General features: G+C 40.9%; 2 protein-coding genes across 2 annotated transcripts in view; one reads left to right on the top strand and one right to left on the bottom strand.

The window, feature by feature from the left end:
- Positions 1–4,603, top strand: part of TARS1 (threonyl-tRNA synthetase 1) — a 37,508-nt gene extending 32,905 nt beyond the window's left edge. The window contains exon 19 of the mRNA XM_083352018.1: positions 4,115–4,603. Coding sequence (XP_083208144.1) covers positions 4,115–4,263 — 149 coding nt within the window. The 3' untranslated portion in view covers positions 4,264–4,603. The remainder of the gene's footprint in view (positions 1–4,114) is intronic.
- Positions 4,604–13,798: 9,195 nt separating this feature from the next.
- ADAMTS12 (ADAM metallopeptidase with thrombospondin type 1 motif 12) overlaps positions 13,799–23,609 on the bottom strand; it is a 174,143-nt gene continuing 164,332 nt past the window's right edge. The window contains exons 20-23 of the mRNA XM_083353126.1: positions 22,734–22,886; positions 19,852–20,025; positions 17,260–17,413; positions 13,799–14,421 (exon numbers count right to left, since the gene is read on the bottom strand). Of these exons, the coding sequence (XP_083209252.1) occupies positions 14,273–14,421; positions 17,260–17,413; positions 19,852–20,025; positions 22,734–22,886 (630 nt within the window). The 3' untranslated portion in view covers positions 13,799–14,272. The remainder of the gene's footprint in view (positions 14,422–17,259; positions 17,414–19,851; positions 20,026–22,733; positions 22,887–23,609) is intronic.

Below are 23,609 nucleotides of genomic sequence, written 5' to 3'. Positions count from 1 at the left end.
CCATCTCTGACCTGCTGCTCCCGAAAACGCTGCTGCTTCTTTCCCCCCCATCTCTGACCTGCTGCTCCCAAAAACGCTGCTGCTTCTTTCCCCCCCCATCTCTGACCTGCTGCTCCCGAAAACGCTGCTGCTTCTTTCCCCCCCCATCTCTGACCTGCTGCTCCCGAAAACGCTGCTGCTTCTTTCCCCCCCCATCGCTGACCTGCTGCTCCCAAAAACGCTGCTGCTTCTTTCCCCCCCCATCTCTGACCTGCTGCTCCCGAAAACGCTGCTGCTTCTTTGCCCCCCATCTCTGACCTGCTGCTCCCAAAAACGCTGCTGCTTCTTTCCCCCCCATCTCTGACCTGCTGCTCCCAAAAACGCTGCTGCTGCTTCCCCCCCCCCCATTGCTGACCTGCTGCTCCCGAAAATTCCGCTGCCGCTCGCCCGCTCGCTCGCTGCCTCGCCCGGGGACCAGCACCAGCCAGCCAGCCCGCCGGCGAGAAGCCCGTACCGGAGGTGAGGGGAGGGAGCGGAGTGGCCGGGGACGCAGCCCGGGGCCCTCGTGGAAACAACACAACGCTTCACACACACACACACACACACGCACGCACGAGGAGGGAAACAAGCTTGACTGAGGAGGGAAACAACGCTTGACTGCCCCCTCCCCCACACACACACACACCCACGAGGAGGGAAACAACGCTTGACTGCCGCCTCCCTAGCAGACCTCCCCATTCCTGTTAGAAATGGAGCCCAGTACTTCTAGTACTCCTGCACCAATGGAGCCCAGTACGTCTAGTACTCCTGCACCAAAACAAAGACGCAGGTCATACGAAGCTGCTTTCAAACTAAAGGTTGTGTTAAGAGCAGAAAAAAGCAATAACAGTATTGCAAGTAGGGAATTTGGTGTTGATGAAAAACAAGTGAGGGAGTGGCGGAAAATGAAAGCTGAGTTGGAAAAGATTCCAAAGGCAAAAAAAGCTCGACGTGGTTTAACAACTCCATATGTGGCTCTAGAGACTGAATTGCATGAATGGGTTATGGAGTGTCGTCAAAATGGTTACTGCGTAACACGCATGGGAATTCGCTTACGTGCCCTTCAAATGGCTAAAGATGACAAATTAAAAGTACCAGGCATTGAAAATTTTGTTGCGTCAGCAGGATGGTGTACTGGCTTCATGAATAGGTATGGCCTATGTTTGCGGCAAAGAACAAAGATTTCACAGAAGTTGCCAAAAGACCTTGATGAAAAAGTGATGTCATTCCATTCATTCATCATAAAACAAAGAAAGGTCCATAACTATGACCTGGGAGATATTGGGAATATGGATGAAACACCTATGACCTTTGATCTTCCAAGCAACAGAACCGTGGCAAGTTTGGGAGACAAAACTGTTTTACTCAGAACCACAGGTAATGAGAAAAACCATTTTACAGTTGTTCTGTCATGTTTGGCTAATGGAACTAAGCTGCGGCCTGTCATTATTTTTAAAAGAAAGACCTTGCCTAAAAAGGTCAATTTCCCACCACGAATTACAGTGCGCCCACATGTTAAAGGCTGGATGGATGAAGATGGAACAAAAAAGTGGCTGGACGAAGTTTGGAATGGACGACCAGGAGCAGCCTTAAAGAAAAAACCATCATTGCTAGTTTGGGATATGTTCAGAGCCCACACATCTGATGACATAAAAACATTGGCAAAGTCTTCTCAAGTTACTTTAGCCGTTATTCCAGGTGGGCTTACATCTGTATTACAGCCCTTAGATGTGTGTTTAAATAAACCTTTCAAAGACCGTGTGCGAAAGATGTGGTGCGAATGGATGTCATCTGGTCAAGCCCGACTAACAAAAGGTGGAAATATGATGAAGCCTGACATAGAACTGATAGCAAAGTGGGTTCGTGATGCATGGGAAGAGATTCCAGAGGACATGGTGAAGCACGCCTTCAGGAAATGTGGCATAAGTAATGCTATGGATGGCAGTGAAGACACTGCTTTGCATGAGGAGGACAACTGTGATAGTGATGACAGCGAACTCTGTGACAATGTATATGATGATAACCTCACACCAGCTACAGCTGCAGCTCTGTTTGCAGATACAGATGAGGAGGAGGAATCCAGTTTTGAAGGATTTTGATGCTTGTGTTTTAGCTTGGTTGCTTATTGAGTTAAGGTTTTTGTACATTTAAAGTTATTGTTAATACTTTAATATTATATATTGTTTTTGTTGAATATACTGATAATATATTGTTTTTGTTGAATATACTGATAATATATTGTTTTTGTTGAATATACTGATAAGATATTGTTTTTGTTGAATATACTGATAAGATATTGTTTTTGTTGACCCTCTTTTCCACATGCCTCAATTAAAGCAATTTTATTGTTATCTACCTGTATTTTTATTTTTGAAATTTACCGTGAGCTGCTGCATTTCCCAGCCTCGGCTTATACTCGAGTCACCAACTTTTTCCAGTTTTTTGGGGTAAAATTAGGGGTCTCGGCTTATAATCGAGTCGGCTTATACTCAAGTATATACGGTAATTGCCCCCAACAATCTGGGTCCTCATTTTACCTACCTCGGAAGGATGGAAGGCTGAGTCAACCTTGAGCCTGGTGGGACTCGAACCTGCACTAATTGCAGGCAGCTGGTGTTACTTAAGGAGGCATTAGCCCACTGTTCCACCAAGGCTCCTACTTGACTTACCTTTTATATCTACAGTAACACCTACGAGAATATGGAAAGATTCTTTGATTCAGCAGAATATATTGATTAAGAAAGATACTGGGCAAAAGAAAAAGGTTAAAGAGAAAATTAAGAAAATAGATGATGGGACTTATCAGAGAGAATATTTAAAAAAGAAACACCTGTTCGAACATGGTTAAAGAAATAGAAAGATTTTGGATATAAATTTTATTTTAAGAGGGAAGAACCCCTCAAGTAACATAGTAGTTTCTTTTTCTTCTTTCTGCTCCACCAAGGTTCCTGTTATTTGGGAATGAAACCCAATTCATGGTATTTCTGTTATAGAGATATATATCAGCAGTGATTTTTCAACATGTTATTCTGTCAATTTTTAATCACATATCTAAACTGCAGTTGTCATGATAAAAGCAGAGAGGAGTCAGAAGACCACAGAAACAGTAATATAACAATTTCAAATATTTCTGATATAAGCCTGTCCTGCTGCTCCTGACAAAATGCCCAGAAAGTATGAATTGTCCCCTTAGGCCAGGGGTGTCAAACTCAATTTCATTGAGGGCAGCATCAGCATTGCCTCAAAGGGCCGGGTGGGTATGGCTAGGGTGGGCGTGGCCTACTGCATGGGTGTGGCTAGAGTGCGTATGGGCTACTGGGTGGGCATGGCCAGCTCTACATCGTTCGCATCATGGGGGCCTGTGGGGGCCTGGGCTGGAGTGGGACAGATCTGAGGGTCTCTGGCGGAAGGAGGGTCTCTGGGCCAGGGCCAAGGCAGTGGGGGCCGTTCCCTCACTGTTTCCAGGATGGCTTCGCGGGCCACATGAAACCACTTTGTGGGCCGGATCCGGGCCTTGTGTTTGACATGTCTGCCTTAGGCAAACAATTTTATTTCTAGTCTTCTGATGAGATTATTTAACAGTGTTTCTCAAAGTTGGCATTTCTAAGAATGCAGCTTTGCCTCTGCCAGTCTGCCAAGCCTAGAAGCTTCTATAATTCTACTGGGGAATTCTGGGAATTGGAGTCCACACATCTTAACATTGCCAATTTGAGAAACATTACGTTAAATCTCATTTAACTTCTTATCTTATAATTCTCATTTAATTTTTAATTATCTGATTTTCAGTGCTTCTTATAAATGACCATTTTCAATATTTTATAGCTTGATATATTCCTTATGGTTTTCCCCACAAATCCTCCCTAAACAGCTCCTTTTGTTGCCCAAGCTACATATTTTCCATTCACCATGTTTAGAAATGTATAGTAGGAAACCATACATTATTTATATATTACTGATCACAACAATGATGATTTTTTTGCCCATATCAGTGAGGGCAGTGTCGTTCTTGAATATTTTATAGTAATGTATTGCATCTCTCTTTTTTTTGATGTTACCTTGTTTTTCTTCAATTTCTTCCTCTCTCTCTGCCTTTTAGTTGTTGGTGAGAAAGAGAAGGCTTGTGGGACTGTGAATATCCGTACAAGAGACAACAAGATACATGGTGAACGTACAGTGCCTGAAACAGTAGAAAGACTCCTGCAGCTGAAGCGTGGCCACAGCAAAAATGCTGAAGAAGAATTTTAACCAAATCCTTTGCTTCTTTGACTACAATTAATTGAGCTAGCATTCTCATTCTCTCCTAAGTTAGTTTTGAGGGATAAAAATTTTGCACTATCCTCTTTGAAATAATTTTCTCAAATAAGTTAAACGTGTTTATAGGTTCAGAATTCAAATAGAGATGAAGTTGAAAATCTTTGTATGATGGAGATTATTTTGATTAGCAACTGGATAAAAGCTTCTGAAATGATATTGTCCAAGACCCAGAGAACAAAGGCACAGTGTAAAGGCTAATCAGGGATTTAGATCAAACCTCTTCAGTGTTTTTCTTCACAGAATAAATTTGGTTAAAAATACCTTCTGATTTTCGACAAAGAGATTGTTCCCATGTGTTCTTTGTTGTTTTGCAATTCCTGTTCATTCTTCTGTTTCATTTACAACAGAGTTTGCCAAACTTGGCAGCTTTAAGAAGGCTGGGAAAATCTGGGAGTTGAACTGCACACATTTTAAAGTTGCCAAGTTTGACAAACACTGATTAACAACATCATCTAATACAGAACATCAAACTGTCCCAATATTTTCCTGAGCCAGGTCAGTTTCATTGTAAATGGTTAGACTACACATACTTTTGAGATTTAAAATAGGATCACATCCTACTTAAAGTTGAATAAATGATGTGTCCTCTTACGCAGCAATCATTAGCTGTTTCTCCTGCATCTATCTGATATCATGCAATACAGCTTAAGACCCTTTCCTTTTCTGTCTTTCAGCCTTTTTCTTCAAAACTTTACAGATGAAAGCAAGTCAGGGATCATTCTTATAATTTGCATCCTAATGCAAATATTTTTTTCCCTTTCTTGAACGCAGAAAAGCTATTTTCTATGTACTTGCAAGAAAATCCAACGAAATATCTGTCTTCTGACAGCATGGTGAAAGCTGAGGGGAGAATTATGAGTCACCATGAAATCACCAAATAATACATCATGCCTGAATAAGCAGTATAATCTGTGGGTGGTGATTTTGGCTTTCTTAATTGTTCCAGATTTGAAGCATTTGCATTGTACTAGTTTAGTATTAGACCTTTTGCAACTGAAGACTCCATAACTTGCGTAAGATCCTGAAGTAAAGCGCACGTCTGAGATGCAGCCCTATATATGGGTTTTCAGTTAGGAAAGATAACATGACCTGGGAAACGTAATAGTTATAATGTCATTTGGGGAAAATTGAAAGCGGTATGCTTCCTTATTTTTCAAGGGACAGAAAGCTGACTTAAGATGCAATTCTAAACGTCATGAGCTTTTGTGCTACTGACCAATTGGATGAAGGGCCTCAAGTTTCTTCCCTTTGGATACAAAGCTCTATCTTAAATCTGAACACTTGAAAGCACAGGATAAAGACAGTCTTGTTGAATCCAAGTGAGATATCAACGTTCCAAATACTGATCTAGCAGAATGTGATGCCCAGTTTTTCACCTCTTACAACAGCAGTCTCCAACCTTTCTGGCTTGGCAGAGGCAACAGTGGGGGGGGGGCACTGCTTTCACAAATGCAACTTTGCATGCATAGCATGCTGACCCAACACTTCCACACCCCAGTTCCAAATAGGCTGTGGCTCAGCATTGGGCCACAGCCCGGGGGTTGGAACCCCTGTCCTACAATGGACAAATATATATATATTTAGAAGTTCTTTTTTTATTGAAAAGTTTTTCAATACATTTTATCTTTAACAACCCCTCCCCCCACCCCCTACCCAACCCTCCCCCCTTCCCCCCTCCCCCCTCCCGACTTCCCAGAGCTAAATACAAGGTATAAAAGTAAAAACAAGCATAAACAAGCATATTTTTAGAAGTTCTTCAAACAACATTAAAGGGTTGTCTCTGAATATTTAGCACTCATAAACAACCCTGGTTCAGTTGAAAGAAGTCAATTCCTAATTTAAATACATCATTTCTCCACATCAATTTTCAGATTCTGTATGGTGGACAGTACTTGATCAATCCTTCTAGGAACCCCTTTTTTTAAAAAAAAAAAAAAACTTGATACCAGAGATTTGTTTCCCTCAGTATGGAATCCAGTTAGTTTGCATGCATGCATGTGTGTTTTACTTCAGGATCTTACGCATATTATGTAGACTTAAGTCGCAAATGGTGTAATAACAGGGATGCTCAAACTTTTTAAACGGGGCCAGTTCATTGTCCCTCAGACTGTTGGGGGGGCCGGACTATAGTTTGAAAAAAAAATGATTATTACCAAAGCATCCTTAGCGATAGGATGGGAAACCACTAGAATAGGCCAGGAGGGGGCAAGGTGATGGCAAAAGGGCAGCAGGGCAGGATTAAGGCAGGACTTTCCTCAGATCCTCCACCTCTCTCATTCCAATCTCCCTCCTTCCCTACCCTCCTCCCTTCTCTGCCTCTTCCTCATTCCCATCTCCTTCCTTCCTTCCTCCCTCCCTCCCTCCCTCCCTCCCTCTGTGCCCAGGAAGGGACAAAGGGAGAGTGAGAGGTTGCCAGCATGGCCAGTGGCCGTGCTGCCAGTGGCCATGGCTTGAAAGACCATGGTAAATTCCTGGACAAGAGCCGCACAGCCTTAAGAGCAGAGTGGTGGAAACATATTTGCAACGAGGGAGGGAGAAAAACAGGCAAGAAACGCAATGGGGAAGTGTCACCCTCTGTGAGGAACGAAGAAAGGCACCATCGGCTGGAAGTGACCAGCAATTGGCACTCGCCCACTTCACACACCTGGCTCTGTGGGCTCCAGGGGAGGGGACGCCGTGAGCAGAGTGAGAGTCGGTATCTGCCACCCAGACCCCAGCCTGCCTGGTTTTGGCAGGCAGCACCACACTGTCCTCACAGCCTGGAGAGGCTGGGCCGGGCGAGGCAAAGCTAGCAAGCTGAACCTGCCTTGGCACTCATAGGAGGTGGTGAGCAGCACAAGGCCTGGTGGCCCCGGGTGAAAGCAAGATGGCCAAGGCTTTAGCTCGTTCCCTCCCCCCACTGCATTTATCTAGGCTAGGCAGGGTCACATCTTACCTGCCAGATGGCAGCGTACCACAGGTTGAAAAGCCCTGCACTATACCACCAATGTTCACCCGGCAAGGTGGGCCCCATCTGGCCAGCAGGCCGTAGTTTGAGGACCCCTGGTCTAATACTACACGAGAACAATATAAACGCTTAAATCTGGAACAAATATTTAAGGGAGCCAAAATCACCACCCACAGATAATACCGCTTATTTAGGCATGATGTATTATTTGGTGATTTCATAGTGACTCATAACTCTCCCTTCAGCTTTCACCATGCTGTCAGAAGGCAGAAATTTCATTGGATCATCTTATAAGTACCTTGAAAATAGCTTTTCTGCATTCAAGAAAGGGAAAAATATTCTGTGTTAGGATGCATATTATAAGAATGATCCCTAACTTGCTTTCATCTGTAAAGCTTTGAAGAAAAAGGCTGGAAGACAGAAAAGGAGGGAAAGGGTCTTAAGCTGAATAGATAACAGAAGGGGCAGAAAATAAGGACTGCAAATTCCTTGGACATAGATAGGAAATAACATACACATCACAATTGATGTTCCAGCATCACCATATAAAATACTTGTAATATATCTGCTCCCTATGTAAACCTTTGCAAATGTAAGAACTTCATAAATTAAGCAGGAAAAATGCTGTTCTATTTTATAAGCTGGGAAACAGCTTATAAAAAGTAGCAAATGGCAATTACATATATTAAAGCTTTGCTTGAATAGCTAGAATAGGGCTAGCTGTATACAAAAACAAACTCTTTCCTTATTATACATTTAATGCAAGCCCCTCCCCAAAGCAATAAACACAATTCAGTTTGTGGATCCATTTTCTACATTTTCAGCTGTAAATTAAATTGTCATTGCTTTTCAAAAAAAATCTTGAGAATATATGGGATTTTCTGCTAGAGGTTTTAGCCATTTTTCAGTTGCATTTCTTTTAATGCAATTTACCAGCACTGAGGTTCTAAGAAGCCAATTATAAGGGTTCTCTTATAACTGCAATTCTTCTGTTTTCTTTGCTGGAAAGAAATATCTCCAAAGGGATTTTTTTTTCAGCAGAAAAACTGGGTAAAGCCACATATGACTTTCTTTTTTTGTTCAAGAAAATTAAAGGTCATTTCCAACATATTACTATGGAAGTCACTTGGATACTGACATATTTTCAACATTACGGAAAACATAGTCTATTAATAAATGCTGCTTATTTAACTACACTTTGAAATCACTCATATCACTTTAAAATCTACTTGGCTTGTCTCTTCTGTGTTTCACTGTTTTTCCTGGCCAACAGATGGCAGGACAATTCCAGCAAAAAAGGCGAAAAAGTGGATCCGCCAAAAAATTCTCCCAAAACTAATGACTGAAGTATCTTGATAGCACCACTCAATTATGATTGAAGTGATATAAGGCTTGTGGAAGCAATAACCATGATGGATTTATGCGGCATATCATACCATATCCCCCTCCCAAACCACAGAAAGCTGGGGAGGAGCAGAGAGGGAGCAAAAAAGGAAAGAGGAGATATTAATTCCAGCCATGGTCTGTTGAGTTATTATACTCATGTTTGTCCACTTAGGTTTTGGTGTGTGCCTATGTTTGTGCTTTTTTCTGAGTTATGTGTGTTTTGCGTGACTATTTTCAGCACTAGGTCTATTAGCCTTTTCGATTTTATTCATACAATACACTGCTTGCCTGTGATCCTCTTGTGGGTTTTGATAGAACAGAATATTTGTAGTTCAGGACTGAACTTGGTGATCTCTGAGCGTGGTTGTTTTCTTGCAGATATTTCATTACCCAACTAAGTAACATCATAGTGCTAAGAAGGGAATGGGGTTTGCTCTCATTTTTATATACTAATAGATTGCCCTATCAGTGTTGGTGGGAGAGGTCCTCGTGGTTCCTTGATTAGGCTGTTGGGGGCTGAGGATCTTCTACAGGTATTTTAATGAAGAATGTGGGAAATCAAATACCAGGCCTATAGCCCAATCAAACCAATCCTACTTGGAACAACAACAACAACAACAACAACAACAACAACAACAACAATAATAATAATAATAATAATAATAATAATAATAATAATAATAATAATAATAATAATAATAATAATAATATAAAGTTGGAAGGGACCTTGGAGGTCATCTAGTCCAACCCCCTGCTCAGGCAGGAAACTATATATACCATTTCAGACAAATAGCTGTCCAAGACTGATTACATGTTCTGTCAGAAAATTTCTCCTTAGTTCTACATTGCTTCTCTCTTTGGTTAGTTTCCATCCATTGCTTCTTCTCTTGCCTTCAGGTGCTTTGGAGAATAGCTTGCCTCCCTCTTCCTTTTGGCAACCCCTGAGATATTAGAACACTGCTATCATGTCACCCCTCACCCTTCTCTTCATTAAACTACACATACCCAATTCCAGCAACCGTTCCTTACATGTTTTAGCTTCCAGTCCCCTAATCATCTTTGTTGCTCTTCTCTGTACTCTTTCTAGAGTCTCAATATCTTTTTTACATTGTGGTGACCAAAACTGGATGGAGTATTCCAAGTGTGGCCTTACCAAGGCATTGTAAAGTGGTATTAACACTTCAAGTGATCTTGATTCTATCCCTCTGTTAATGCAGCCTAGTACTGTGTTGGCTTTTTTGGCAGCTGCAGCACACCACTGGCTCATATTTAAGTGATTGTCCACTAGGACTCCAAGATCCCTCTCACAGTTACTACTATTCAGCAAGGTACCCCCTATACTATACCTGTACATTTGGTTTTTCTTGCCTAAATGTAGAACCTTACTTTTTTCACCATTAAATTTCATTTTGTTAGATAGCGCCCAATGTTCAAGTCTGTTAAGTGCCTTCTGTATCTTAAGCCTATCTTCTGGAGTGTTGGCTATTCCTGCCAGTTTAGTGTTGTCTGCAAATTTGATGAGTTCCCTTCTATCCCCTCATCCAAATCATTGATGAAGATGTTGAAGAGCACTGGCCCCAGAACAGATCCCTGGGGCACCCCACTACACACTTCCCTCCATGTAGAGGCAGTTCCATTGAGGATTGCATGCTCAGTACGGCTGGTCTGCCAGCTATGAATCCATCTGGTGGTGATGCTGTAACTCACATTTTTCTATCTTATCAAGGTTGTGGTCCACTTTATCAAATGCGTTACTGAAATCCAAGTAAACTATACCCACAGCATTCCTCTGCTCCACTAATTTTGTCACCTGGTCAAAGAATGCAATAAGATTTGTCTGGCATGATCTGTTTTTGACAAACCCATGTTGTCTTTTGGTAATGACTTTGTCTCTAGGTGTTTGCTGATTCGTTGCTTGATTATCCTTTCCAAGATCTTCCCAGATATTGAGGTCAGGCTCATAGGTCTGTAGTTTCCTGGATCCATTATTTTTCTTTTTTGAAGATGGGAACTACATCAGCTCTTTCCCAGTCCTCTGGTAGTTCCCTGGTGCTCCAGGAACTTTGAAAGATATAGTTCAGTGGTTCTGAAATCACATCTGCCTGTTCCTTCAGAACCTTCCATCTTGTCCTGGTGATTTGAACTCGTCTAGGCTGGACAGGTGCTCACTTATCATTTCCTGGCCTATCTTAACTTGTGTTTCTAATCTGTTTTTTATGGTACTGTTTTTGATAGGTTTGGCTGTTTTTCCCCTTTCTGTAAAGACAGATGCAAAAAATGAGTTGAGTAGTTCTGCTTTCTCCCTGTTGCTTGTCACCTTCTTGCCATTTTCTCCCACTAGCGGACCAATCATTTCCTTAACTTTTTCTTGTTTTTTACATTTTGAAAGAAGGGTTTTTTTTTGTTATTTTTGACTTTTGTTGCAAGCCTTAGTTCATTTTGAGTCTTAGCTTTCCTCACTCCATCTTTGCAGGCTCAGGCTATTTGCTGAAATTCTGCCTTAGTTATGTGCCCCTCTTTCCATTGTTTATACTTGCCCTTTTTGTCTTTCAATTTATCAGAGAGTTCTTTATGCAGCCATGCTAGTTTCTTTTGAGAGCTGTTATTTTTCTTCTTTGTTGGTATTGTGCTAGACTGGGCTTTTATAATCTCACTTTTTAAAATTTCCCAACTTCTTGAATTGTTTTCCCCTTGAGGATTCTCATCCATTTTGTCCTTCCAAAGCTCTCTCTATGTTTGTTAAAATTCACTTTCTTAAAGTCCAAGACTCTAGTTTGACTGTGTTCTATTGCTTGTGCTTGCATAATGTTGAATTCCAATAGTGCATAGTCACTCCCCCTCAAGGTTTCTGTGGTTTCAACACCTTCTATCATTTCATCTCTGTTAGTGAGAATTAAGTCCAATATGGCTAATCCCCTAGTTTCCTTCTCTACTTTTTGGGAGACAAAGTTGTCTTCTAGGTTTGTCAGGAATCTGTTCGATCTTCCACTTGGTACAGAGTTTGTCTCCCAGTTGATATCAGGGTAATTAAAGTCCCCATTACTATTGTGATGTGCTTCCTTCATACCTTAGCTGACTAGCAAAAAGTTCATCTATTACCTCTGTTTGGTTGGGTGGCCTATAGTATACACCTATGGCCATGTCATTTTTCCCCCTTTTATATTTTCTTCCAGAGTTTCAGTGACAGGTGAATTGTTTTGAATGCTTGACCCCAAGCTGAACATAACTCAATTTTATGAGACTGGTAGAAGAGCAAATACATTTCTTGGCTGAATTAGACGAAGCTTTGCACCAAAAATGTCATTACTCATTACCCCTCTACTCATATTGTTGAGACACCACAGGAATTCTGTGTTGATTCTCAGTGCTTCTTTTCCAGAAGGCTATTGACAGGGTGGAGATGGTTCAAGGAGAACAATGGGGCTTAAAAACATAGCGTCTGAGGACAGGTTAAAGCAGTGGTTCTCAACTTTGGCAATTTTAGGATACATGGACTTCAGTTCCCAGAATTCCTCAACCAACATGGCTAGTTGGGGAATTCTGGGAACTGAAGTCCACATACCTTAAGGTTGCCAAGGTTGAAACACACAGGGCTAAAGGAACCTGTGATGTTCTAATTTGAAGAAAAGAGTAAAGGGAGGCTGTATTCAGGGTCATAAAGGGAAGCTATGGTCATAAAATATTTTCCACGTCCACAGAAACTAGGATAAAAAGCAACAAGTATTAGGTTGCAGCTCCCTAGTTTTAATTTAAATACAGGTAGTCCTCGACTTATGTCCATGACTGAGCCCAAAAATTCTGTTAAGTGAGACATTTGTTAAGTGAGTTTATTGCCACAGTTGTTAAGTGAATGACTGCGTTGATAGTAACCCAGTTCTTAAGTCAATCTGGCTTGCTCATTGACTTTGCTTGTCAAAAGGTCGCAAAAGGTGACCCCATGACCTCGGGACACATCAAATATCATAAATATGAACCAGTTGCCAAGCTTCTGAATTTTGATCACATGACCCTGGGGATGCTGTAAAGGTCATAACTGTGAAAAGATCATAAGTCACATTTTTCAACGCCTTTGTAACTTTGAATCATCACTAAATGAACTGTTGTTAAGTCAAGGACTACCTGTATAACGAAAATGTACAATGGTGGAATAATCTATCTACCTATTTTAAGAAGAGCCTGGACACTTAGTTTCACTATTGCAGAGATCTGGATTAGAAGACAATTCCTTCAAACTCTACAATTCTATGAAACTGATTAAAACCATTCTCAAGTGCATCTTTACGCTTCTGTGTTTGATAGCTTTGGGCAATCAAGTGTCTCTGATGAAGATAAACCTATTGGTCTCATCTTTTGCTGGCTAGATGCAGCTCATTTTCTGGGAACAGCCAACGTTACCTGTTGACCTTCAAAACACTTGTTCATGTGCATCGAACCAATGCCATTCACAATATACCCTTTCATGTAGAAATCCAATTAAACTCTTGCCAGCATCAAAGAAGCAGATCCACTTTATCTCAAGGGGCCATACGGCTTTCAGTATTTTACAAACTAAAGCGTTTTTACCAAAGTACATCAAGTAACATTTGAAAAAGCAATACAGCAAGCATTGCACAGCAATACCCTGATAAAGCATAATTTCAAGATTACATCATCCATTCATTTATACAATAAATGTATACATGTTGCAACACTGGTTTTACAAACTACCTTAAGCTATGATTTATTCATTTTTTTTCACTATACCACCATTAGCTAGGTTGACATGCTAAGCTTAAAACTCCAGGATTCTAAATGGTGATGGTTGAATTCATCCATTGCAATGAACCAAGATAATTACTTACTTGGCATTGGCTTAATATCTTCTTTGAACCGAGCCATAAAAAGAATGTTTAGATGCCACATTTTAGCACCATGGTATAATAGCACCATACTGAAGAACCAAATTGATTAATTCAGTTCGACTTATACATCTGTTATACACAAACATGGCAACTTTTACAATTCTTCACATACAGAATTTCAGAAGAAAATTACAATCTTAGGAAGGGAAAGTACTGTCTGAACACTGTCTCATCATTTTCTTTTAGTATAAGCCATTCTGATTGAGTTCAAAAACATCTGAAGAGCCTCAGGTTCTACAACGGTAGCTTCAGAAATCACCATGTATAAAACAATGGATGACAATGATAACTTGTGGCATACATTAATGAGTCTTTGACCTAGATGGATGTTTTTATACAGAATAAGATGCATACCTGGATATATATCAAAATCTATTTCCAATACAGCTGTCTTGCCGAATCAGCATAAAAGCTGATTCATTAAAGCAAGAAAACCTGATTTAAACTGGGCCAGAAAGATCGAGCAGGGAATGACTCAGAGAAGGAAAATGAAATCAAGGGAACTACCAACAGAAACAGAAAAAAAATGATAATATATAGAACATACAAAAATAATGAGTCCAAAGTTTGAAAAGGCTATCTTGCCTCCAGGAAGGTTTAAATTATAGGTCCATAGACCATGCTGGAAATTGTAGAAGAATTTTCTTTATTTCCAAAGTCCATCTTACCAAGTTTAGTTTTTATTTGGGTTCCGATTCAGATTTGGTTAATTCTCAAGCTCCATTTTGTTGACAACCAAGTATCTCTTGCATGTGTGGCAGCACTGAATCCTTATTGATGGTGCAGAACATTTGCCAATATCTCTCACCCTCTCGCAGAAGTTCACAGATAGTCTGTCCTTGCTACAGGATGAGCCTATAAGTGTGTATGGGAGCAGAGAGAAGTTACTGGTGTTTCACGCAGCAGAGTTAAAATAAGACAAAGTATCAGAGAGAAAATGAAAGACACCCAGCGATAAACAGAAAATAAAGATCAAGAGTCATGTAGTTAGAACTTAGAAAAGGTTATAGAAGGGACAGAAGAATAGAGATCCATAAGCAAAATAGAAGATTAAGACAGGAATAGGAGGCATACAATAAATTAAATGGTTCTAAATAACAAAATAATCTTGCGTGACGAATGTTTGTAATAGAAGACTATTTTAACTGGAATTAATGTGTACACAACCACTCTAGAGTCTGTACCAACCTTGAATCTGTGACAACATACAGGTAGTCCTTGACTTACAACAGTTCATTTGATGATTGTTTAAAGTTACAAAGGCACTGAAAAAAGTGATTTATGACTGTTTTTCACACTTATGACCATTGCAGCATCTCCATGGTCATGTGATCAAAATTTAGATGCTTGGTGGTTGCAGTGACCCAGGTTCATGTGATCTCCTTCTGTGAGTTTCTGATGAGCAAAGTCAATGGGGAAGGTGGATTCACTTAGCAACTGTATTACTAACTTGACAACTGCAGTAATTCACTTAACAAATGTGGCAAGAAAGGTCATAATATGAGGCAAAATTCACTTAACAACTATCTCACTTAGCAACATAAATTTTGGGCTTAATTTTGGTCATAAGTCAAGGACTACCTGTAGATGGCAACGCTTGGTGTTGAAAAAAAATCAATTGCTGGTCCAATCAGCTTCTGAAGATGGAATGACAGGATATGTGAGGCAATATTATTCATTGTAAGGAACAAAATATCTTAGGCCAGCTATGGAATCAGCTGGATGTGGGGAACTTGGAATTCTGAGAGTTGTGGCTCTAAAATCTGGAGGATGACGAGTTGAGAGAAGTTGTGAAAAAAGGAAAAGTGATGTTTTATTTTTTGCAAGTATTTGTAATAGCATGTGTTTCATTAGATATCTTTGCTCTCAATTAGTTTTTGCCATGAACTTATGACCTATATTGTGCCACTTTAATATGATTGCAAGCATTTAAAAACTGTAATAAATTCATGTTATTAGTGGAACAGCTTCTGCACTAATCTCAGGCTGTTTGGGAAAGATATACAGTATATATATAATTTGATTACAGATGTCTAATTAAATTTTTCTTTGAGGCAATCTGAAGCTTCCTCCTGGATTAATCAATGTGTAAATTAGAATACCATTCTCCTTCAGAATTTGTAATTCTAGGAATTTTGTGATGCACCTATTCAGCCCAAATGAGTGCAAAATACATTTACAAATGCTCATTTTATGATAAATTTGTTGTGAAGCATCTACTTGATGATAACATGACTGATAATGTGCCTGAAATAGTTCAGAACTAGTGAATATACCCATGATATCTAAACTTGATTAATTTCAATTGATTAAAATTTGAGGGGGGAGGGTTAGTGTGTTATGCATTTGGCTAATTTATGATCTAATGTATAACGTGAACCCTGACAATGGGTTATTTCCATAGCCTAGATCAGGGCTTTTCAACCGGTGGTATGCATACCACTGGTGATACTTTAGCACCTGGCAGGTGGTACACGACCCCTAGCCAAGTGTAGTGGGGAGGAAACCAGATAAAGCGGCACTGCGCAGGCCTGGAGGAGATCAGCTGGAGCTGCAGGGCTTGACAGAAGCCCCAGGATCTGCGTGCGTGGTTGCATGCTGATTGGAGCGTCTGGCACTCCTGGAAGAGAAAAGGAGGAAGAAGAGGCAGAGAGAGGAGAAGCTATAAAAGGAGCAGGTTTTGGTGGGAGAGGAAAGAGAGAGAAGAGAAGAGGATAGGCTTGCGTTAGTGAAGCCGTGAGGAGAGAGCAAGCGGCTTTTGCGAGCGAAGGATGAGTGAAAGAGCGAGCGAGGGGCTCTTGCGAGCAATGTGTGAGTGGATGAGAGCAAGAGAGAAGCTTGTGTGAGCAACATGTGAGTGAATGGAGCAAGAAAGAAGCTTTTTCAAGCAACGTGTGAGTGAATGGAGCAAGAGATAAGCTTTTGCAAGCAATCTGTGAGTGAATGGAGCAAGAGAGAAGCTTTTGTGAGCAACGTGTGTGGAAGAGCAAGAGAGAAGATTTTGCAAGCAACATGTATGAATGAGAGCAAGAGAGAAGCTTGTACGAGCAACGTGTGAGTTTTGCTAGAGGGTTTTGCTAGCAAAGGGTGGGGGAGGTTGCGAGCAAAGGGTGAGAGAAAAAGGGAAAAGTGAGGGGAAGGGAAAAAGAAAAGAAAAGGCATTGACTTCTGAGTTCCACTGTTGCAGTAGGAAGGAATTATTAACATTGAACCTCAGCTTTTTACTTTCCCATAATATTATAAACTAGCTATTTCTATAACAACAAATGAATCTAACCAGTAAAGCCCAAAACCCCGCCCCCTTTTTTTTTAGTCATCAAGTTTTTTACACCTTGCTAAGCACTGGTGGTACTTGAATATTGTCATGTCCTAAAAGTGGTACAACCTGTGAAAAGGTTGAAAAGCCCTGGCCTAGTTAACCAAGTTCTATGGTCACAGCCAGTGTTTAGAAATGCAAATACATGCAAATATATTATAAATACATATTCCAATAACATTTTATTGAGATTTCTTCCCATCCTTAAAGTCAGAAATTAATCCAAAAATATGTCAACAAATGAAACTATTTGGAATAAGCTCTTTGGAATAAGCAACACCAGAAGGTCTCCAATGAATCACCTTGTAATATAGAATTTCCTGCAATTTTGACCCAGGATGGTTTTCTTGGACAGATCTTTGCTGGAATAAACTCACCAGTACTTTTCACACATTTTTGTAGGTTGCATTCCTGAGAATCTGGAGGCTTGGTCTCCTGCTCACACCAATTCTCCTCCTTAGTTGCATGGTCGTCCACACTGATGCACTGCACTGCTCTTTCCTGAGTACCGCCTCCACAGGAAGCTGAGCACTGGAAGCCATTTTGAATGACAAAGCACAAATTCCAAGCACAAAGGCTGCATTATTATTATTATTATTAATTTTATTTGTATACCGCCCTTCTCCCGAAGGACTCAGGGCGGTGAACAGGGCAATACATATTAAAAAACAAGATACAAAAATTAAAAACGATTAAACAAAATGCCCACGAATAAGTTAAAACACATTAAAAAGTAGGTTAAAACAGATTAGTAAAACCCAACCCCATCCCATCAGGCCAGGCCAGCTTGTTCGAAAAGGTAGGTTTTGAGATCGCGCCGGATCGCATTGACTGGGAATCAGCACCATGCCCTGGGTTTTGGGCAGAGCTCTGCAAGCTAACTATTGGCTCAGTATTTATTTTATTTTATTTTAATTCCATTTATATCCCGCCCTTCTCCGAAGACTCAGGGCGGCTTACAAGCTTAGCAGTAGCAGTAGCCTTCATTCTATGTATATGCCTGCTTATTAGGGCTTTCACACACACCCCAAGCGGCATTATTACAAAGTCAGCTTATTGCCCCCAACAATCTGGGTCCTCATTTTACCTACCTCGGAAGGATGGAAGGCTGAGTCAACCTTGAGCCTGGTGGGATGCGAACCTGCACTAATTGCAGGCAGCTGGTGTTACTTAAGGAGGCATTAGACACTCCAGAGGAAACACTGCAAAACCCTACAGCTCTGGACTAGGAGGTTATTAGCAGGGGTGTCAAACTCGCAACGTCATGTGACATGTCATGACTTTTTTCCCATTGCCGGCAATGGGGTGGGCGCGGTTTCAGCATGATGCACCCGGCCTGCGGGCCGGCAGTTTGACACCCCTGTCCTATATCATTCCCACTCCTGTGACTTCTCTCCCTCCCCTCCTGAGACCAAGATGCTCTTGGTCTTGCCACTATCCCATTAGGTTTGCTGAAATGAAAGACTAGGGGAGGATCCCAGGACACTGGCTGGAATGTCAGGATCCCTACTGCATTGCCCTGCTTGATGGCATCATTCTCCTCCTCCTTCCTGTCCCTCTTTGGCCCCTGAGAGCAACAAGAGGACACCTACACAACAAAATGAACCTGCTGCAGAGGTAAGAGGGCAAAAGTAGTGGTTGGAAGGAATTGCACATACAGGTGGTCCTTGACTTACAACAGTTTGCTGAGTGATTGTTCAAAGTTACAACAGCACTGAAGAGTGACTTATGATCATTTTTCACACTTACGACAGTTGCTGCATTCCCATGGTCACGTGGTCAAAATTCAGGCACTTAGCAACTGGCTCATAGTTGCAGGGTCCCAGAGTCATGTGATCCCCTTTTGTGACCTTCTAAGGTCAATGGGGGAAGTCAATGGGGGAAGCCCGATTCATTTAACAACCATGTGACTAACCTAACAACTGCAGTTTAGTAATTCACTAAACATATGTGGCAAGAAAGGTCATAAAATCAGACAAAACCCACTTAACCAATGTCTTGCTTAGCTGCATAAATTTTGGGCTCAATTGTGGTCGCAAGTCAAGGACCACCTGTAGTTTGGAGAAGAGCACCAAACATCCAGGCATAATACAATAGTTACCTGTCTCTTGATCTACATGACTTGATGGTCATAGTCCTTGATACATAACAAATTTTAATAAAGAAATATTTTAGCCATCAGAACGGGGTGCACTGCTGTCTATGCCTACTAAGGCTCAGTGCCAAGTTAGAAGTGGAAATGCTGAGAGAGCAAGCCACTTCTGTCTGCCGTAGCCTCCAACAGGATACAGAAAAATAAACTCTAAACTTAACCCTGATCTTTAGCCATGCATCTGATTGTATTTGGCAGCTCAGTATTACTCTGAAACTCTAATGCTTTATCTTATGAACATGGTCACCACAGTCTGAAAAGCAGGGTTGATGCTTAATTTGACAGATGAACTCACCTAATTCAACCAACGACGCTGAACAAATTTTAAGCACAAGATATGAGTACTGTATTTGTGGTAATGGTCAGATAAGAGAGGCTTGAACCCAGTCCCAGAATGTAACTTGAGAAAATGTCTCAGACAAGCCTTTCCTTATAAAGATAACATAAGGGACAGGGAAGCACATTAAAATGTGCGAGATTCTGTTACTACTGCTGTTACAATAAAAGTAATCCTGATCTGTATAGTACTGTTTCTCAATCTAGTTTACTTTGTTGGGCTGACAGTGGGGAAGGCTGCTCTAAGTTCTGTACAGTTTGAAAATGTTCTGGCTCCAGTGGTGGGATTCAGCTGGTTCGCACCAGTTCGGCAGAACCGGTAGCTAATTTTTTGTTGCCCAGGCACACAATGGACTTCCAGAAGTGGCATCTACACAGAGAACCGGTTGTTCACATATCTGAATCCCACCACTGGTTCTGGCTCCACCCGGATGGCGTGCAAATGATTCATTTGTTCATTAATCAAAGTGATGCATTGTACCTCATTCCAAGATTCTGTGTGCCACATGAAGCACAGATCCATGTTACAGCTCATGTTCAGTACTGGCTGGCTTTGTAGGATCTGGCAGTGGAACGGCCTCAGGATTCTCTTTTCTCGCACATCAATGCAATGCGCATCGCGGGTCTTGAAACCCCCTCCACAGCTGGAAGAGCACTGTGGAGGAAATAGCAGCAAGAAGGTAACCTCTGTAACTTCAAACATCCCTGAGAAGTATTTTGTTTTTGAAAGCACAGGGCAACTGGTATGATGCAACACAGAAATAGGGGAACCATAGCACCTCTCTTGCTGTCCAGGGCCAAAGACAGAGTGGAATCATTTTTTTCAACTCCTTTAAAAGGGCCATTTGAGTAGCCTTAAAGGGAAAGAAATGACTACATCTTTTCAAATAAGCAACTTATTTGAAAAGATATACTTTGAGGCTTTAAGAAAAAGCCCCAAAAGATGCTAAAGAGCTGGAGCAGCAAATTTCCAACAAAATTGCCACTTATGGCTACTGTGGTCAAATCTCCTGAACTGAGCATGGATTTTTCACACAGAAAACAGTGTTGCCTCAAATACCCTTTAAGTCATGTAAAGCTTTAAAGATAATGACTTCTTTGTATTTTGTAGAGAAATGAATTGGCACTGCTTTAAGCACAGACATAATGTGGTCAGGTTATGTTCTTCCCAAAACCATGTTGTCTACCAGCTGACCTCCCCCCCCCAAGAGTGAGTTACCACAGTCAACCCTGGAGATTAGTACAACAGCATAATTTTAAAATATTTATTTTCCAGCAAAACATACAGTTTTCATATCAATGAAAGTTGATGAAATGCAGTTCTGACAACCTTAATCTTGGAAGGAGAAAAAGACAGATTCAGGTCCCAAAGCATACCCAGATTGCATATCTGCTCCTTCTGGGAAAATATTATCCCAGATTCAGACATGCCACCTTTATGTTCCTAATAATAAAAGCCTATATCTTGTCTAGATACAGTTTCAAGTTGTTATTCTTTATCCAGCCCATTACTGATTGCAAACAGCTGTGAAGCACTACCAACATTCCAACTGGCTGACTGAGGAATTCTGGGAGTTGAAGTCCACAAGTCTTCAAATTGTCAAGGTTGGACACACCTGCCTGAAAGCAAAGTATTTGGACTGGCAAGTGGTCTGTCTGCCCTGAAGCCTCAGGGCATCAAAACTTCAAAACAAAGTAGGACTCCTTGGAGCAAGGCACTGTAGAAAGTCAGCACCCACCCACCGTCCTAAATATCCCTTGGGGGATATTTTTTTTAAAAAAGGCAGAATATTATATTTCCCCAAAGGAATAATGAAGAAAAACCTTAATGGAGGCAGAAAATCAGCCCAAGTCTCCCTCAAGCAGAAACTGTGGAGGCCACTTTTTAGAAATGCAGATTTAGGACACACCATTCATAAGCAAAATGCCTTCAGCCTCCACAGCTGATGAGATTAAGAATTTACATTCCCCCACCCAAAAATCTAAAAAACATGATCTTTGGGATATAATAGGATTAATCCTACACCCTCTTCAGACTAGCAAAAAACACAAAAACCCACCTCATTGCAAAACCAGAAACATTTTCACTTCAAAATCTCAGAGCCCTACAAAGATCCATCCACCCTCAACTCCATTGGTCAGCTGTCCCAGAACCACATGCTGCTGTTGGTTCTGCTCATTAATAACCTGGAACCTTCTTTCTAAGCAGCCTCCATTTTTATTTCCAGCATCTTAGCCTCCATTTTATTTAGTCCCAGCTTGGAACTGGACCTGATGATTTTTCTTTCAACAGCACCAAAGCGGGTGCTAAAACACTGTAATAACAAGCTATGTAAGAGGGCAAAAATCTGCCAGCTTTCTAAATTTGAAGGAAAGAATTTAGTTTGCCTTATGAAAAGATCAGATTGGCCAAGAGTATGGCAGTTAGGGCCGCCCAATCTGGGTTACAAAAATCTGGGCAACCAGTAGATGGCAGCAAAGGGAAACAGAACATTAGCTCTTTGGAATCATCTCATGATAACTGGATTTTTGCAGCTTAGGTCTGAAAGAACTACTCAGCAAGGCAGCCGGCTTTGGGAGGTTTTCCAAGAAGCTAGATTGCTGAAGGAGAGGCAATTGATGAAAAAAACTGACAATTTAAAGCTTGAGCCACTCAGCTCTATAGTGCCATTCAAAAGTGCACTGTAGTCTGTCAAGGAGGAAAAGGTGAGAAGTATGAGGTCTGTGTTTGCAATTGGAGTTACTTAAAACAAGGTACACTGGATTCTTCTGAATGAGAAACAAATAAAGTTCAAGTTTTGAAGAACAGAAACTCCACCATCCCATCTATAACTGCTGCAAGATGAACATTGTTAGCTTCTGTGGAAATTCTTACAAGTGTTATTATTTCCAGGATCTACTTTTGACAAGAGTCTGGAATCGCAATATGTGGGAAACAGTTGAAATCTAATCAATAAAATGTTTAATTTGGAAGTACTTCAGTTGGTAAGAAAAATAATAATAGCCAGTATAAATAGGGAATGCTCTACAGAAAGAGATCTGCGTCAAAATTTAGCACTGAAAATGTATCAATATTCTGATTATTTCCATTTTCAATGTTTGAAAAACTTAAATGTTCATTAAATTTAAATTGTAAATCTTACCAGTGGCAGTTACGTGGTTCAGGAAACATGACATTGGGAAACTTTAGAGTAAAGGAAATTACGCATTTCAGGGATATGTTGAGAATAAAATGCGTTTCCCCCATTACTTGTTTATGGAAAAGAGTAAATTGTTTTAGTCAGGGTTAGAGAACAAGCTCTTTTGGCTTCCCAAAAGCAGAAATCCACAATAAATAAATCACAGTGGGCCAGGCTTCATTACCTTGCTCCAGTTTCCTACTCTCCACTGAGCACATGGCCGAAGGTAGCATCTTCTGGCTGGATCAGGTTTTTTGATGTGCTGGCAGTCAGACTGATTCTTGGTGTTGCATTCCACTAGTCTCCAAAAGGCCCCAACACCACATGTGGTAGAACACTGGAAAATTGGAAATAATGCTGCCATTTCTTAAGGATGCAGGAGAAGAAAATGACAGACAAGGCTTTCTAATTTTTTCCTGACAGTAATTTCCTGACATTAAGAATCAATAGAATAGTTTCCTTCCTGGAGCTGTGGGTGCTCCATCACTGGAGGTCTTCAAGAAAAAAATCTTCTGCTTAAGCAGGAAGCTCTATACCAGGGGTAGGCAACCTTGGCTCTTTTATGACTCATGGACTTCAACTCCCAGAATTCCTGAGCCAGCCATGCTGGCTCAGGAATTCTGGGAGTTGAAGTCCATGAGTTATAAAAGAGCCAAGGTTGCCTACCTCTGCTCTATACCATTTCAGACAAATGGTTGTCCAATCTCTTCTTAAAAACCTTCAGTGCGGAAGCACTGCAACTTCTGAAGGCAAATCATTCCACTGATTAATTGTTTAACTGTCAGGAAATTTCTTCTTAGTTCTAGGCTGGTTCTCTCCTTCGTTAGTTTCCATCCATTGTTCAGGTGCTTTGGAGAATAGATTGGACCCCCTCTTCTTTATTAAAAAGTAAGGGATCACTACACAACCTTAATCTACTCTTTTTCAGTTCGGAAACATTTAATTGTTCCATATTCTATTCAAACTGTTGCTTCCTAATTATCATATATAGTCAATAGATGGATGAGATGGGCCCAGGATACCTATGTTTCTTAAGCACTATTGACAAATTGTGGATATT

Source organism: Vipera ursinii (genome assembly GCF_947247035.1).
Source record: "Vipera ursinii genome assembly, chromosome: 2".
Classification (NCBI taxonomy): domain Eukaryota; kingdom Metazoa; phylum Chordata; class Lepidosauria; order Squamata; family Viperidae; genus Vipera; species Vipera ursinii.
Note: the sequence above shows the minus strand (reverse complement) of the source record. Positions and strands in the feature narration are given on the sequence as shown.